The sequence below is a fragment of the Manacus candei genome, unplaced genomic scaffold, assembly GCF_025592945.1.
Source record: "Manacus candei isolate 608988 ecotype Guabito, Panama unplaced genomic scaffold, ASM2559294v1 h1tg000014l, whole genome shotgun sequence".
Taxonomy (NCBI): Eukaryota; Metazoa; Chordata; class Aves; order Passeriformes; family Pipridae; genus Manacus; species Manacus candei.
In genome coordinates this window covers 6103417-6121048 of record NW_026138062.1, presented here as the reverse complement: position 1 = coordinate 6121048, position 17632 = coordinate 6103417, and the positions used below count along the sequence as shown (strand labels likewise).

At 36.4% G+C, this 17632-nt stretch overlaps 1 protein-coding gene across 1 annotated transcript in view; it reads left to right on the top strand.

Moving 5' to 3' along the window:
* GPC5 (glypican 5) overlaps positions 1 to 17632 on the top strand; it is a 314065-nt gene that overhangs the window by 84306 nt on the left and 212127 nt on the right. Inside the window, exon 3 of the mRNA XM_051780908.1 lies at positions 2758 to 3452. Coding sequence (XP_051636868.1) covers positions 2758 to 3452 — 695 coding nt within the window. The remainder of the gene's footprint in view (positions 1 to 2757; positions 3453 to 17632) is intronic.

Sequence of the window (17632 nt, the reverse complement as noted above, 5' to 3'; positions counted from 1 at the left end):
AATGTATACAAGATGCATTTGAGTGGAGTATAAGTCTTTAGGAGAGGGAGTTTGATGCTTCTAGGTTATTTGTGCTGCTCATAAACAGAAGGAAAACTTACGAAATCACCAGACATTAATGGCAGCTGTCAACAAGTTAATGCTTTCCCATAAAGTTTTTTCAAATAAAAATGAATTCATATTATTGTTACGTTTTTCAGCTTTTGCTTGGATTTGATTATCTGGATTCCTGTATGTCATGGGCTGATCATTAAGGTAATCCAGGCTCACGAGTTTTGGTTCCCCTCTGGATTGTGGAAGGCAGTCTTGCTAAATACAATATCCATAATTCAAGGATGGATTTTAACCTGTCTGGTTATAATTTATTGATTTTTATATATTACCCTGGCTAACTGTGAATTAATTTATAATATTTAATGTCGGCTGATAAATTACTGCTGAATTATAAGACTTCACAACTTGTTGGCCCACTACTAATACTGGATTTTTAGTTTATTAGATTATCTTTGCTTTAAGTACTATATGTGTTTCAAAAAGTAATACTCAGAATTTAGACCATGCATTTGCTTATTTAGCAGCTTCTATAGTACATTCATCTATGTGAAAAAAGGGTAAACTTAAGAAAATGCAGTTGTTTTAGAACAACATGGTTTCATAGAAATTTATTTCAAATTAGTTTTCCAAGGTACCTGTAGTAGAAAGACACTTTGCCAGAACTATTAAAGATGAGAATCACAGGGCTGGTTTAAATCCAATCCAGATTCTATTTCATTCTGTGTGATATTTCCATTAAATCTGATTAATGTCTAGAAATAAAAAACAATATTTCTTTTTTGTTTTCTTTGTGAATTTTTCTAGTAAACAGGGCATGTGTATACTTTTGAGTTTTCTTTTAAAGTTAGTAATCCACTGGACTGATGGCTAAACTGGGACATCTTTGCAGTTTAGAACTACCTATGGCTCTCAGGAACAGAAAGGTTAAAGAATATGAAGAGAGCAAATCTTTTAAAGCAATGACTTGATAGTTATTTTGCATTACTTTGTGATCACTTTGTTAAATACACTATTATCAAAAAATGATGTATATATATGTACTGATATGAAGTATCAGGTGAATAAATGCAATACACAAAACACCTATATCTACATTTTTTCCTAGCCTTGAGTTTTGTTTCTTCTTAGCAAAATCAGGAAGATAAATAGACCTGTTCTTTCAAAAAATTAATGGATTAAGATATTGGAAACCCTGATTTTTGACTTAGGAATGTACAAACATTAGTTTTAATTGTAGACAAAGAAGAATAAAATTGACATGTCATCTCTGGTAAATACTAGACATTATTGACAGTAGTACTGCAGAAAGTTCTGTAGGATATTGTATAGTGGTTAATATGAAGATCTCATAAAGGATGGAGATAAGAGGCACTGAGCCTGCAGATTAAAAAAATCATTTAATAACAATAAAAAGAGCTTGTATAACTCATCTTGGTTATATTCAAAATGTATTTTATGTCTATTAGATTTATACTGATTGAAAACTCAGCACTTATTTTATGTGGCTGAATAATTAGGACTGATTATGTTAGTCTGAGCCCATAGATTTAAAAGATAAAGAAACACATTGCTACGTCTATGATACACTTGCAGTATTGAACCAGCATAACTTGATTTGTCACTGAGGTGTCTGAATGTGTTATAAATGACATGGATTGCCCTTGTAAGGTATTCGTTGGCGCTGTTCAGTATTGAAAGCAAACATGGGTCTGCTTTGCTGTCTGTCAGACTGTCTGAGAGCAAAACAAATCTCTGGAATAACCTTGGTGTTTATAAAGTAGAAAATGTGACAGTAGAATAAACCTGAATAACAAATTTTGTAAGAAATCCTAAAATGACAATTAAACAGTATGATGCAGAATTGTAAACACAAGAGGTCAGTATCATAATATCCTGTTTAGAAAAGCACAAATAGTCAATCGATTATACAGTTGATTATTGTACTCATTCGTCTGGGGTTTGTTGAGGCACTGGCAATGTAGTTCAATATTGAAGATTTGTTACTGTTTATACGATATTGTAAAATTCATTGATTATCCATGTGCAGCGGGTTTATTCTTTCAACTACTGTTTGTGCTATTGGTAACAGGATACTGCAACCGTGGATTGAGACAGACATTTTAGATGTTTTCATCTAGGAAAAGTAGTAGTAAAAAAAAAAGAAAAGGGTCATAAAAACCTTATTAATGTAATTCTATAGGGATTATTGAATCATCACTATTTTACTAATATTACCTAACAATTTTCATCTAAAGCATTGGCAAAATTTGTGTAAAGGACTGAATTTACAGTTACAAAAATAACTATTTTCATATAAACCTTTAATATTCTTCGCACTTTTATTATTTAAACCATGTAGACCAAGAATCAGTTTGACTTAAATTTTTGTCCTTGCTATTCTGGACTGCTACATCCAAGGAGATGCTTTTTTTTAGGCTGTGTTTAATGTAATCTGCAAAGAAAACATATGGATTATTAATTGTGTCGAAACATTATTTGTAAAGTGTTTCCCTATATGCAAAAGACAGTTGTCATAATTTGTGAGAAGTTTGTCTCTTCAGAAATTCTAATACAAAAATTCATTTGGGATAAATGTAAGTTGTCCTAATGTAACTGTTTTAAGTTCTTATTACTCTAATTTCTTATTTTTTAAACCTTAAAAATAATGATTGATTGATTGATTGATTGATTTATTAATTACAGAAACCTTTGAAATGCTTATCAGACTGGCTGAGAATTACACAAGCACACTTTTCTGCACTGCATATAGAAACATGGCTGCTGAGGCTACTGTGCGTGTTCAGGAGTTTTTCACTGATGTTGGACTCTTCGTGTTTGGCACAGACATTAGCACAGAGAAATTTGTCAATAGATTTTTTGACACTCTGTTTCCAGTAGTCTACAACCACGTGATTAACCCCGGTCTGACTGACATTTCACTGGAATATGCAGAGTGCCTCCGAATGGCGAGAAGAGACATCAGGCCCTTTGGCAACATTCCCAAAAAGGCCATAGGACAAATGGGAAGATCACTCTTATCCAGCCGGACTTTCTTGCAGGCTCTGAATTTGGGGATTGAAGTGATCAATACAACAGATCACCCGCATTTCTCCAAAGACTGCAGCAGAGCTTTACTGAGAATGCAGTATTGCCCCCACTGCCAGGGAGTGATGCTGAGCAAGCCCTGCATGGGCTACTGCCTCAACATCCTCCGGGGCTGCTTAGCCAGCATAGCAGAGATTGATCTTCATTGGCGGGGATATGTTCGGTCCCTGGAGGAGCTCTCAAGCACCATGAGTGGAACACACGACGTTGAGCACGTGCTTCTCAACTTTCATTTGCTTGTTAATGATGCTCTGGTGCAGGCTCATATCCATGGGCCAGAGTTATCTGAGCAGGTAAGAAGGTGATTTATATACACTCAGTGAAAGCAGGAAAAGTACGACTGATAATTCTTACTTGTTTGGCCATTTTTATGGTGAGGAACATGTTTGTATCTGAATTCAGCTTCATTTGACAATGCAATTTTTAGGAGCACAAAAAATGTTTTTCATGAACATAAGAAAAATTTTTAATCACTTCACTGCTATCCTGTGCGCAGATAATGATAAATTTCATGGCTAGGCTTCGCGAATGAAGATTTGGGAATGATAAATTTAAGCAATCCTTATTTTACATACTATTGGCCTGCCTTAGAGAACCTGTGACTTTGCATATATTATTTCCATAATTATTTAGGTTTCAGAGGAAGTAGCACAGTTCATTTGTAACATAAACTGAGTCCTTCCTTACATATACTTGAGAGAAAAAGTGAGTTATGTGAGAGCTCTGTTAGCTGTAAATGCATGACATGAAGAATTTTAAGATACTGTTAGGGAAAGTGTGCACTGCTTACCTACACATTAGGAAAAACCCTAGTATATCTTCTAATTTATGAAGTTTAAGTACCAAAATTTGAATTTTTCATGTATTATTTTTAATCTATATTATGTTTTGTAATTGTATTTTTCTCTGTATTCTTACATTCAGACTTCACTGACAGTGACATATTCTATGTTAAATGCTGGATCGGATAACTTGATTTGGGGAGATGTCTTTAGTTTCACGGTACACACTGGTCTGAAGAGGGTGTCTGAGTGTCCCTGTGGTGTGGCCTCAGCTGAGGTGCAGTAATACTTCTAGGACTGCCCTAGCCTGCCTCAGTACGTGAGGTTGAAGCAGTTTCTTCTGCTAAGCAGCTGACAGGACCTCTGACAGTAAACAACTTGACCTAATATAATAAATAAAGCATTTTTCATTTCTTACTAAGACTCAGAGTCTATTAAAACTGATTCTTCATCCTGCTTAGTCACTGAGTAACTGGAAAATTGCTCAGTCTGTGAATTTCCCATTTTAACTGCATTATGTCAGCCAACTACATGAACCATAATATCCTGCTGCTGAACTTCTTGAGAAAAAACGTCTTTTTTTTTGGAAAAGGTTTTTCACTAACAGTTTGGCTCATAAGTGGTTCACTGATGTCTAATTCAAGTTATTTGAGAGCTACAGTTGCCTTTCAGGGATATACCCTGTTGCTCCTTTGATTTCTGTGGGATCTTTTTTGCCTATAATATTCAGGAACAAGCTAGAACAAGCAAGTAAAGGCTCAAGGGAAGGACTTGTGTTTCCTATTTCATCCTGGGTAATTTAATTTGAAAAGTTTTAGACTTGAATTTTCAGCAGTGAACTGTCATGGACCCAGACTTGAAAGTCCCTCAGCGCACTTATGTTTTCCAAATGAAAGTTTTTACTCCAAAATAGTGTATTTCACTGAATTTTAGTAAGAAAAATTAAATGGATGAAGAGCCCTCCTCCTAGTGTTTTGGCTTAATGAAAATTTCATATTGATCCAAAATAAAATTCTTTTGTTACTCCTGAAAACTCTATACCTCTCTTCTCCCCTTTCTTCATATAATGTAAAGAATACTAAAATTTCTTATGTAATGATATTTGTTACCAATGTGTTTGTTTGAAGATCATGTGTTTACTTCTGTTAAGATTGTCTGATATAGAATGACTTCCAAAATTTCTACCCTAAATTCTTCATTTTTCACTCAAGCTGCATCAGATCTAAACATCTCTTTCAGTTAATTTGTTTTAATTGACCAGTCCTTTCTCTCTTTGATCTTTAATTTGACCAAATAAGACTATGATGCAATGATCCCTTGAACAATGGTGATCTAATTAGTCGGTATATTTCATATTTCATATTTTCCCATTTATTAGGTATCAAGACAATTCTGACATGTAATAAATACAGTTTTTCAGCTTTAAGATGCAGAGGACATGAATTCCATTGAAATTGGCTCATTAATATTTATTTATTTTATCTTTGAAATGACTCATGAACTGTTTCAAGTTTTGATAAGCAACTAATGCATCAGTGATTCTAATAGACAGGGAAAAGATGATTATGAGCAAGCAAGTAATGGCAATTTCTGCAGTTTTAAAAGTGAATTTTATTATATTTTGTGAGTTTTAAAGAAGTAGACAGGGAAAAAAATGTTAAAATGTTTGGAAGTATCATATATACATATGCAAGTGTTAATATGAGAATCTACAGAGTATCCTGCTTAGTGATACATGTAGTTGTAGAGTTTTTTCTGTTCATGTGTATGTTTGTGTAAATTACCATACATAAAGGAATTTTTCTAACATGTTGTATGAATATTTAAATCTGATTTATATTCATAATTTAAACTCTGTGTGATGTGGAAAGACCACTAATGCCAATATAACAAGGCTTCCTTTTCTGGTAATTTGCAACTTGTTCCCTTTTCTGCTTGGGTCAGCAGAGCAATGCCATGCTGTCTGTAGATGGAATTTGTCTTTTCCTTTGTTCTTCCTGTTTCAAATTCACCTTTAATTCCTGCCTCCCACAGCTCTGCTGACTGACAAATAAGTGCAGCAGTTGTTCATCATCTCGATACCTGGGCATTATTTTATGCTATTCTGCAGAATCTAGTGGGGAAGTGTGGGTTGTACAACTATTCATATATTTATGTATTTTCACACGTTCGCATTGATATATATTTAATGACACTTCTGTTCCTGAAGTCTATATATGTCCATTTACCTACTGGTATTGCTCAGTGCATAGTGGACTCTATGCTTTTTAGCTGGTAGGAGTTGAAACAAACTCCTTTTTTTAGCAAATATCTGTGTGTATGTTCCTGCAGATATAATGTAATATAGGTTTAAGAGAGCTGCATAATACAAAGCAAGAACAGGAAGCATTAGTAAGACAGCCTGAGAAAGATGGTATGTAATTCTTAAGCATTGGGTCACAGCTAAAGGTACCTGTTGTTACAGAGCACCTTGCAGATTCATCCTGTTCTTTTGTGCTGGTCTCTGAGCTTGTGTTTAGCCAAGGAGATTACCACAGAGGGCACTGTACAGCTGGATTGAATGCATAAGAACTTTATAATACATTTAAGCCTTGTATAAATGTTAAAAAAAAAAAAAAAACAAACAAAAAAACCCCCAAAAACCAAAACCCCACAAGCAAAAAACCCCCTAAAACAACAATAAAAAACCCTCCCAAAACAAAAATCTTATGGAAATTTGTTTACAAGTTGTAATAAATTGTTTCATGTTACCTCTCTTCTGTTATTCAGGCACTGTCAGTGTTCAGACAGAAGGACAAAGAGATTTTAGCAAGATTTACAAAGTTTTGGTACGGATGGAGCCTGATATTCTCAGCATAAGTGTGTTTCCATTCTCTTTCTGCATGGATTAATGACACCGTCCCATGCCATGGAAGGGCAAGTTCCTGTGTCACTCACAGTGTAGTTCAGCAGCAACTTAATCCAGTCTCACTCTGGATTGCCCAAGTCCTGCTCTGGGAGGAGCAGTTTAGCTTTATGTTCCCACCCCTTTCCCTGTGTGCACACTGCTCTGACAGCTGAGGGTCAAGCTGGTTGAGGGAGCTGTCTGTACTCTGAGCCACAGTTCTGTTTTCGTGTTTGAAGACGTGTGCTGCCACACTTCGGGTAACAGGGCTGAGGTTCATTGGAGTGGAACAAACACAGGACCTGAGAGGAGGTGAGACGAGTCTGATGTCAGGCAAGAGCTGAAAAGAAAAGGGAAAGGAGAGAAGAGAAAATGCACAAGGCTTTATAATTAAGTCTTTTCTCCAAACTTTATGTGAAACTGTTGTTTGTGATTCCCAAAAGATCAATGGTGTCTGAGTTTAATGTTGAATAAAAGAGATTAAAAGGAATATTGATTAGTTGTTCATTGGCTATTCTGGGCACTGATGATTTTGGGATCTGAAGGAAAAGGAAGTATGTGACCGTGATATTAAAGGCTATAAGCTATATATGCATATAAAAATTGGGAATCAGAAACACAACATAAAAAGCAAAAAAAAAAAAAAAACCACACAGAGGAATTCTGGTATTTCCTCATTTTGAAAGTGAGGAAATTGTGCTACGGGTTTGGTAAAATTCTTGTATGCACTTTTGTATGTAATATAAGCCTACAAAAATTCAGAATGGGATTTTCAAAAGTTTTATGTCTTCACTGTGTTCTAAGTTTTCCAAACAGTTGCAGATAACAAAAATATCAAAATTATGAAAGCTCTTAAGTCCTTTCATCTCAGTTTAATACTGAAAGAAAATCTTAAATTATGTGTCTTCTAAAAAATAGGCAGAATTATATTGTGTTAAAAGAGACTTTTGTCTTACTTTTTTTTTTTAATCAGCTGTTAAATACTGTAAAGAAAGCAACGTCTTTCTTCTGTCATAGAATGCTAGCAGGAAGAATTTAATAGACTATATTTAGGACTGTATTTTCTTAGTGGTTATTTTTGCTTGAAATGACTAGCTATAAACAGTCAGAACTGCTGTAATATAGTGATGTTTTAGATTTAAAATTCCCATGAAAGGGACATTCACAAGCATTATAAATATAATATTTATGGGATTTTTTTCTATTCCTTCTATGATCTGTTTTATGTAGCTACTTTTTATTAGGGTCTCTCCAGTGAAAAGTCACACAGCCTTATTGCATTCCAGAACATGAAGTGCTGTAGAAATGCGCTAAACAAATTAATATTTTAGGTTTGAAAAAGGTTTGGAAAGATGGTGATGAAAAGACAGCTTTTGGTAATCCCAAATATGTACAAAACATACAACTGCAAGCTATATTATAACTACAGTTTTTATTTTTGGAAAGCTATAAGCTTTTTTTGATTGTGAACAAAAAACCAGATTAACAGCATTTCTAATTGTGGGAAGTGCTGTGCCTGGATATGTGGTAACTTTCGTAGCTTTACAGGTTAAAGCACTTAGGGAGATGCAAGAAATGAGGATCTTTTGAACCAGCTATCCTGTGAACCCACTTCCTTAGTAGCTAAAATCTATTATTTAGATGATTATATGCCTATAAATACAACAGTTTTACACCTGGTGCTTTATAGGCACTGCTCTTTGGTTGCTTACTCAGAGTACATTAGTCAATCAGATGGAGTAAGTTCATGAGCTATTTGAAATTATTTTAAAAATAATTATTTTTGTCCCTATTTTAAAGAAATCATTGATTTGATAATGATCAGAGATATAATTACAGTATTTTTCTCTAAGGGAAATATTAGGCTGTACTTCCAAGCAGTATTTATAATATGCACCCCTGATTTTATTTGAAAAATTTAAGAGTTATCCATCTAATAAAATTTCAGGAAAAGAGAAGAATGAAAATAAGCGTTTCCAATAAAACTGAAAATTCAGGAAAATAGAGTAAAGGAAGAAAAAAAAAGAAGTAAGAAATATCCCTCCTAATACAATTCAGTCTGTCTAAACAATGTCATATGAATGTCTTCTAATATTATTTCCATGTGTTTCAGTTCACCCAACAGTATGTACACAGAAGGGACATGCATTCATTATAAAATTTAGTGACTATTATACCACTAGTTTATCTAATTGGCCTCATTAGTGGAGAAAACTTTCATCATTCTGTGATTTTGAAGACTGAATGCTGCATACCCTTTAGCAAAATGGGTAAGGGCTTTAATCTTTATTTTACTTCTTTTGATTTTGTTTTCTTGCTTTGTAGTCTTAGCATTATTCATGACTCCTACTTTTGGATTTTGAAACTTTCAAAAGGAAACAATGTACATTTGCTCTTGCCACCTTAATTTTCTTATGACTAACATAAAATTAAATAAGAAATATATCTTTTGGAAGTGATGCATTCAAAATTTTGTTATTTTTAAAATAAATATTGAAACACTATTTTATAAATGGGGAGGTTCAGACTTGCTATTAGGAAACCTTTCCTTACCGAGAGGGTGACCAAACACTGGAACAGGTTTCCCAGAGAGGTGGTTGATGTCCCAGACCTGTTAGTGTTTAAGTTGCATTTGGATAATGCTTGTAGTAAGATGCTGTCACTTTTGGTCAGCCCTGAAGCGGTCAGACAGTCAGACTAGATAATAGTCTAGTCTAACTGAAATAGTTCATTCTATTCTATTCTATTCCATTCTATTCACTTTATAAAAATCAAAACCCTGGTTAAAAAGAAACAAAGGCCCTACACATAAGAATTAGTTATGTGAAAACATAGTTTCACAGTCTAATTTACTGTATATGCCACAGTAAAACTGGCAATTGTAATAGAATAACCTAATCACTTATTATTTTACAAATTAAGCAGATTACACAGCATTGTATAATTTATGACTGCTTTGGTCTATTGCACATATTGTTTATATTTAAACTGCAAAGTAAATTTCTATATTGCAAACATTCTAGGTATACTTTATCTGATTGGAAATACTTAAGTTTAGACAAATATCTATCTGGCTTTTCCAGATAGCTGACTGCATTTGTCTGTGGTTCATCTGATGCTGGGTAGACAACATTTTCTGGCATTTACACAATAAGGAGAAATACAGACAGCTTCATTCTGAGGGAGCTCTCCAGTGCTGCAGCAAAAGAATAGCAGCTTGAGGGCAAGGACAACTTACCATATTAAAATGGCTAACTTCCTTCTCTTCCATGCTTCTACACATGCTCCAACTCCTTTGTCATAATTGCTGTGATTACCTTGGAGGATCACTCTCCTTAGTAAAAGGGCCCTGTGTAACACAAAGCTCCAGGTGCACTTTGTATGGGCAGAAAAAAGAAGCACTGTCAGTGCCGATTGCAGATTTTTCTGCCTCTGGATGGACCCAGTATGGATAATGTGTGCTTGATGCTGAATAGGGCGGGGGAACTGGTAACACAGACACAGAAAAGGCTGAGGTATTCAATGTCCTCTTTGCCTCAGTCTTTACTAGTAAGACTGACCTTCAGAAATTAAAGGACCAGAGACTAGGGGGAAGGTGTGGATCAATGAAGACTGTAGCCTGTAGAATCAATGAAGTGGAGAAGAACAAGTTTGGGGACTAACCTTAGAGCACTTTAGCAAACTGGACATACCTTAGTTCATTAGGCTTGAGAAGAACCACCCTCAAGCACTGAGGCAGCTGGCTGATGTCATCATGTGTCCACTCAATTGTCTTTGAATGGTCATGGAAACTGGGAGAGGTTGAAGACTGAGGCTTCTGGAGACTGGAAGAAATCAAAAGTCACCAGTGTCTTCAAAGAGAGTAAGATGGAGGATACAGGAAACTGCAGGCCCATCAGCCTTACCTCCATCCCTGGAAAGGTGATGGAACAACTAATCATAGAATCATGGAATCACAGAATCAACTGGGTTGGAAAGGACCTCTGAGATCATCAAGTCCAACCCTTGATCCACTACCAGCATGGTTACTAGACCATAGCACTAAGTGCCACATCCAGTCTCATCTTAAAAACCTCCGAGGACAGAGAATCCACCACTTCCCTGGGCAGTCCTGGAAACCATTTTGAACGCATTGAGAAGTTGACTGGGAGTAATCAGCATGGATTTACAAAGGGGAAGCCATGGTTAACCAACTTGATACCCTTCATAGGACAGCCAAATTGATAGGCTATGGGTAGAGCAATGGATGATGTGTCATTGACTTTACCAAAGCCTTTGAGACTGTCTCCTACAACACCCTTAAATATAAACTGACAAAATGCACAGTGAGGAGGACTGAAAACCAGATGAGTGGCTGAGCCCAGAGGATTGTGATCAGTACCACAAAGTACAGCTGGAGGCAAGTCACTAGTGCTCTGACCCTCAGGGGTTGATACTGGGGCAGATACTGTTTAATATCCTCATTAATGGCTTGAGTGATGGGACAGAGAGCACCCTCAGCAAGTTTGTAGAGAAGTAGCTGGTTCCCCAAACGGTTGTGCCATGCAGAGGGACCTTGGCAGGCTACAGAATTGGCCTGAGGGGAATCTGATGAAGTTCAACAAAGGGAAATGAAAAGTCTTGCACTTGGGGAGGAATAACTCCACGCACCAATATCTGCTGAAGGCTGACTGACTGGAAAGCAGCATTAGGAAGAGTGTTACCAGCAGTTTGAGGGAGGCGATCCTTCCCTTTTCCTCAACATTGGGGAGACCACATCTGAAGTGCTGTGTCCAGTTCTGGACTACCCAGTACAAGAAAGATATGGAGTGACTGAAATGAGTCCAGCCACAAAGAGAATCATGAGACTGGAGCATCTCTCATATGCAGAAAGGCTGAAAGAGATAGGACTGTTGAGCCTGTATAAACACAGGATATGAGCCAGTGAAGAGGAAAAAGCCAAGTTCTTTTCAGCCTTGTTCACTGACAGGACAAGAGGCAATGGGCAGAAATCAAAAAACATAAAATTCCATGGAGTAGGTTGTCCAGAGAGGTTGTGGAGTTCCATCCTTGATTCCATCCTTCCATATCCGAAACACAACTAGACATGAACCTGGACAACCAACTGTTGCTGACCCTGATTGAATTAGGTATGTTAGACTATATGACTTCAAGAAGTTCCTCCAAACCTAAATAAATCTGTGATTCTGTGAAATGATTTAGAAGGTGGGTGTATCAGGTGAATATTATTATTGAAGAGCCTGTCACCTTTGAATCAGCTGTGGTTGGATAGGGCCCACACGTGGACATCAGGGACCAGGCAATGATATATCATGTTCATGTTCTCCTAAGTGCAGGATGTGGGCACTGGCCTCATCTCATACTGATGAACACTGCCATGTGAGCATGTTAAAACTGAATCTTCTCAAGTCAGTATACACTGTCTATTTTAATTTCAGAGATCTTTGGTCAAAGGAAAAGAATTTCTCCTTATACAGTCTCTAAACCTGGATAAAATTCCCCACAGCAGGATCATAAAAATTGAGATGAACAGAGTGATAGTCCAGGGGTTTTCAAAGGACAGAGGTTTTCAAATGAGTTGGTAGGCAAGCTATATATCAACAGTAGGTATTTTTGTTCCCAGGAGAAATGGAAGTATTGATGATGAACTGTAAAGGGAAAATGAGCTTTGGTTTAACGATTGCACAGATACTGCCTAGATTTGACATTGTGGGAAACTTCATTATATTGTTTCTGTCACCAAACTATCTATCTGGGCTCATCCTTGTACTCCTTTAACTTTCAGCAAGTGTGTGTTCCCATTAGCGCTGTGTAAAAGACAAAGTAAGCCAGTTGCCATATAGTTCTTTCATACTTTTTTAATAAAAAAAGCCAAAAACCAAACCCTGTCATTTTCAGCAAAGCAGATTTTGAAATAAAATTGTGGAGTTCTGCCTAAAGCTTTTGGCGTATGACTATGCCATCATTACTTTGCTGAATTTAAATTACTTGATACATTGATGAATTTAAATTACTTCACAAGATCAATATAAACTGATTTGTGAAAACTGCTGAACAGTAATTAGATATAAAGTCTAATATGATGGTATTCTAAAAGAAAGCTTGATATCTAACTTAACACATAGTTGAAGACCGTCACCTTCCCTTTCTCTTCATTTTCTGAAATGCCTCCAGCTGTAGCTGTGAAAAACTGTACTGTTTGTGTAATAAAGTATGGCATATTTTTATATATCAGCCATTTTTTTTATGTAGCGTGAAGTTGGTCTACTGCAGTCATGTGTGGCAAACACTGGAAGCACTTGTTTCTGTCAAGAACTTCTTAAATATAATAGCAGAACATGAAGCCATGAAACCACAACTGTCTAATTAAAGTCAGTTGCTACATTCATCAGCTTCTAGCATTTGAATATACCAGTTTCAAGATACATCAATTCTAATTCCTCTTCTTTTTTTCCCAATTTTCCTTTCATTTATGGAAATGAGAGAGGACATGTTTCTTACCTTTGGTGAGAAGAGGTTCAAATCCATTATCAAGTTCATGTCTCACACTTTTCTCAGAAGTGTTTTTTTTAAATTCATTTTCCAAATTGCCCAGGTTCCTCGCCTGCATCTCCTATAGTGGAGTTACTTGTTGTATGGGGTGCAGTTGCACCAGCAAAGTGTTATGGACTGGCCACAATTGCCAATTCCCAACCCCTCTGCAGCACTTGAGGGACTGAGGGGTGGCAGAAGAGCTGGGAATGAAGGAATTACATTTAGCCTGGGATGAAGGAGTGGGGAGCTAGGAAGAAGGTGTTTTTAGTCTGAACATTGTTTCTTACCATCGTACTGTATTTTTAATTGGCAATATATATGAATTTGTCTTCCCTAAGGTAAGGCTGTTTTGCCCATGACAGTAATGGGTGAGTGATCTGTTTGTCTTTATCTTGGCCCGTAAGCTTTTTGATCTCATTTTCTCCCCGAGTTCTGTAGAGGAAGGGGAATGAGAGACCAGCTGGGTGGGCATCTGGCTGTCAGCCAAGTCTAACCCACCACAGTTATCAACATACACACATCGTTTTGGCAAGTAATGATGAGTAGTGCAGGTTTATATAAGATATGTTCAACATAGTCTACCAAGTCAATAATGTAGGAATACATCACGGCATGCATTATGCATTCCTATTTAATGTGTTTTGAAAAAATCCACTTCACAATTGGAAATTATTTGAATATTTGGAAGTTGGTTCTGTGATTCTATGTTTCACATTTGCTGCACTCCCTTTTTAAGATTGAGATCTGTTATGTCAGGGAAGCATAGGATCTTTAATACACCTCAAGTTTTTTCTCCTTTTTTATCAGATTTTTAGGGAAAAGATTTGAAAGGGATTTCCTCTTTCCGTTGGCTGCACAGGGACTCAGAGGTCTGAAAGTGTGGAGTAAGCAGTCTGGGCTGCCATCATGTTCTGGGTTTAGGTGACGTGATAGATATCTGGCACTGTGGCAGCCTTGTCTCAGTGTGTTCACTGGGCATCTGAACTGAAGGGAAGGAAGATGCTCTAACAGGCTGAAAATGGTGTAGTCTGATTCTTCTCATTTGCAAAAAGAGAAGAAAGGAGACTTTTCACTCCTTCTCCAAAGCTGAATAAAAGGTATGAACAACTGTCAAAGGACACTAAGAATCCTTTCTGTAAGCTATATATATGTTTTCTTTTTTCTCTGTTCTTCCTTTTTCATTGTGAAACAGAATAACTTTGCAAAGGGAGCTACTGAGCTGAGCAGACTTCTGCTATCTCAATTGTTCTTTAAACCACTACCAATCCTTTGTATTGGAAAGGAAGGTTTTTCTTGAGGGCAAATACAGATATTTTGAAACGAATGAGCTTTTTGGACTATTTTGGTCCTAGAAATGATATGAACATGTATGAATAAGTGACTATCTTGTATGTCACAAAAGATTTTCAAAGAAACCTGTTTTTTCCAGGTTCAAAGAAGAGAGTGAGGAGACACTGAAACACTTAATATATGGATACAGGAAGCAAAACCGCTAATCTTGTAAAATGCAATTCAGAATGAAGGAGAAACAACTAGATTCTCTGAAATGCTGACTAACTAGGCTTTTCCATCCTCTTTTTATTTTCTGATTTTTTTTTTTGTTATTATCATGAGAAGGTGACCCTCCAATTATCTAAAGAGGTATTGACAGTATCTTATGCTAAAATAATGCATTATGACTGTTACTGTAAGTGAACATGATTTTATTAACTTGCATACTTTTGTTGCAGAGTCTTACTTACAAAACCACTCTGCTTTTCACAGTTCTGGAGCGTAAATTGCAGCCTTCCACAAAATACAAACACATTATGCAGATATGCTGATGCAACCAAATTGTTTTGCCTTCACTAATTCTTTATGTTTTGTAAGTTATAATATTTTTTTTAAGTGAGTAACATACTTAATAAAGGTTATAGAGCCCCATTTCTGCTTTCACTGACAATCACATTCCTACTGAACTTCTTTTGGTTTACACAGGTGACCCTGGATAGACTTAGACCTAGATATAATGAAGAATTCTACCCGTATCCGACAAGAAAACACAGTGCTAACCCTCTGTGTTGGAACTGTACTTGCAGGCACACAGAAGTAATGAGCAATAAAGTATACTTGAACCACAAGAGAACATAAATAAATCAGTCAAACTACACACAAGCTGCTGATCTTTGGAAAGGGCTACTGCTGGTTTTATATAATTCCTTTTCAGAGGATAACCACAGAGTGTTTTTCACTGAACATGAATGAAACACCTTGGCATCCACTGAAGCAGACTTGGATCGGGAGAGCTGGCAGCCTCTCATAAGAAGCACTTTTTGTTGAACTGCCTTTGAAGAATTTGAACTGGCAGTGCTGTGTTCTGGCTACAGGGTTACTTGGCTAAGAACATCAGGATTTCCCCTAACATTAAGCCATTTAAAGAAGAAAAAAATAATTTCCTTCCCTCCCAGCCAGCCCCATTTGAGAGGAGCAACTGTTTTTACTGCCAGACTTGCTGAGTGTTAGTCCCTCGTGAATGGAGCAGCAGAATTAAAACCATTTACAGTTTTTGTAATTAAAGACCAGAAGACACAAATTAAAAGTATATTAAGTAGCTCATATTTAATGGTCTATTAAATTTTATTTTACAATCAGAACATGCAAAATTATGAAGGAAAGCAGAGATAATTAAACACTGATAAGATATGAGAACAGTCTCAAGAAAAGGAACTGGAGCACTAGTTTTGATAGATGTAGTGGTAGGAGGAGGGTATGAGTCTCAGTCACATGAAAGTTGGGCACTGTGGCTCCTAGAATTCAACAACTTGCGTATAAAAAAATTGTAATTAAAAAAGCTGACTTGCAAACTTAGCATTTTTGTCTCTTCCTTGGTCCTCCATCTTGATGGAAGGTTTGGTAGAAACAGAATCACAGAATAGTTTGCATTGCAAGGGACTTTAAAAATCATCTAGTTCCATCCCCCTGCCATGGGCAAGGGATGCCTTCCACCAGACCAGATGCTCAAGACCCCATCCAACCTGGCCTTGAACACTTCCAGTGATGGGGCATTTCCCCAAGAAATTGTACAGCAATGGCACTGATGCTGCACTACTGCCAAACCGAGTAGAATAATTACTTCAGTATCTCCAAGTTGTACTTCAATTTATATATCATGGAAAATTATTTGCCTTTTATTTGCAACATGTAATCCTTTCCATTTTTCCTGATGAGACTACCTCTGCTTTGCTGGTTGGTGTTCATTTTGTATATCTGCAGTTTGCCTTTATGTTTCCTCAACAATATCTTGGTGGGTGTGGGGCAAACTCCTACATTTCATGGGTTTACTTTAAATTGGATTTGTACTTTCTTGAGTTTGAAACCATTCCCAACTCATATCTCCATTGAAAAATTATAAATGCAACTTTTTATGTATCATCTGAGATTTTAATTTCAATTTTGAGTAAAATTGCTTTGAAATTGTCATTAGCTGGCAAACCTGTTTAAGATTTAACTTGCAGTTTATTACAAATTGTTTAGTAATTTGAGCAGGTATTAGTCTAAGTGTCAGCTTTACTCTCTATTTCTCATGGCATTTATTCACAATGTTTGCCTCTTCACTTGTCTTGGACTTCTCCTGCAAGTTCTGTAAAATGCATAAGCCTAGGTGTGAAACATAATTTGCCACTCTAACTCCAGAGCTTGCTTAGTTCGGTATACCGAAGACATTGCTAAAATCAACTAGTGAAGGATAAAGAACACAAAATTTGCAAGGAAAGCAAAGGAAATAATACACGATTTTTACATAGTTTTTCTGGGTTACAAATACTGGTGGTACTCCACCACTCTTTCCTGAAACAATCTCGTGTGAACGTCTTTTTTCGTGTTCTGAAGGAAAACATGGGTGTTTGTACCTCATAATTGCTCTCCTTGTTTTCAAAAACTTGAATTTTGTCTCGATAGGGAATACTTTATTCTTCCATGTACGTGTGCACCTTCTCACATATCAAAATGCATCTTTCTTTGAAACGGAATTTGATATTAAATGAGCAACTGTTCCAAGCAAAAAAAAAACCGATAGAAGGCTGCTGAAGTGCTTGGGAATATTGAAATGCTGATGCTCCCTCTTGTGGTTTAACTGGAGTAAGACAAACCAAGGATACTTTATAAATTAATATTAATTCATTGCTTTTCTGGATGAATAACTTGGGTAGTTTGAGTAGTAATCTGGTGCTGGAAATGCTTGTGACTCATCAAGAATCTGTTTCTCAAAGAAAGTATTCACTTGTGTACTTCTAGA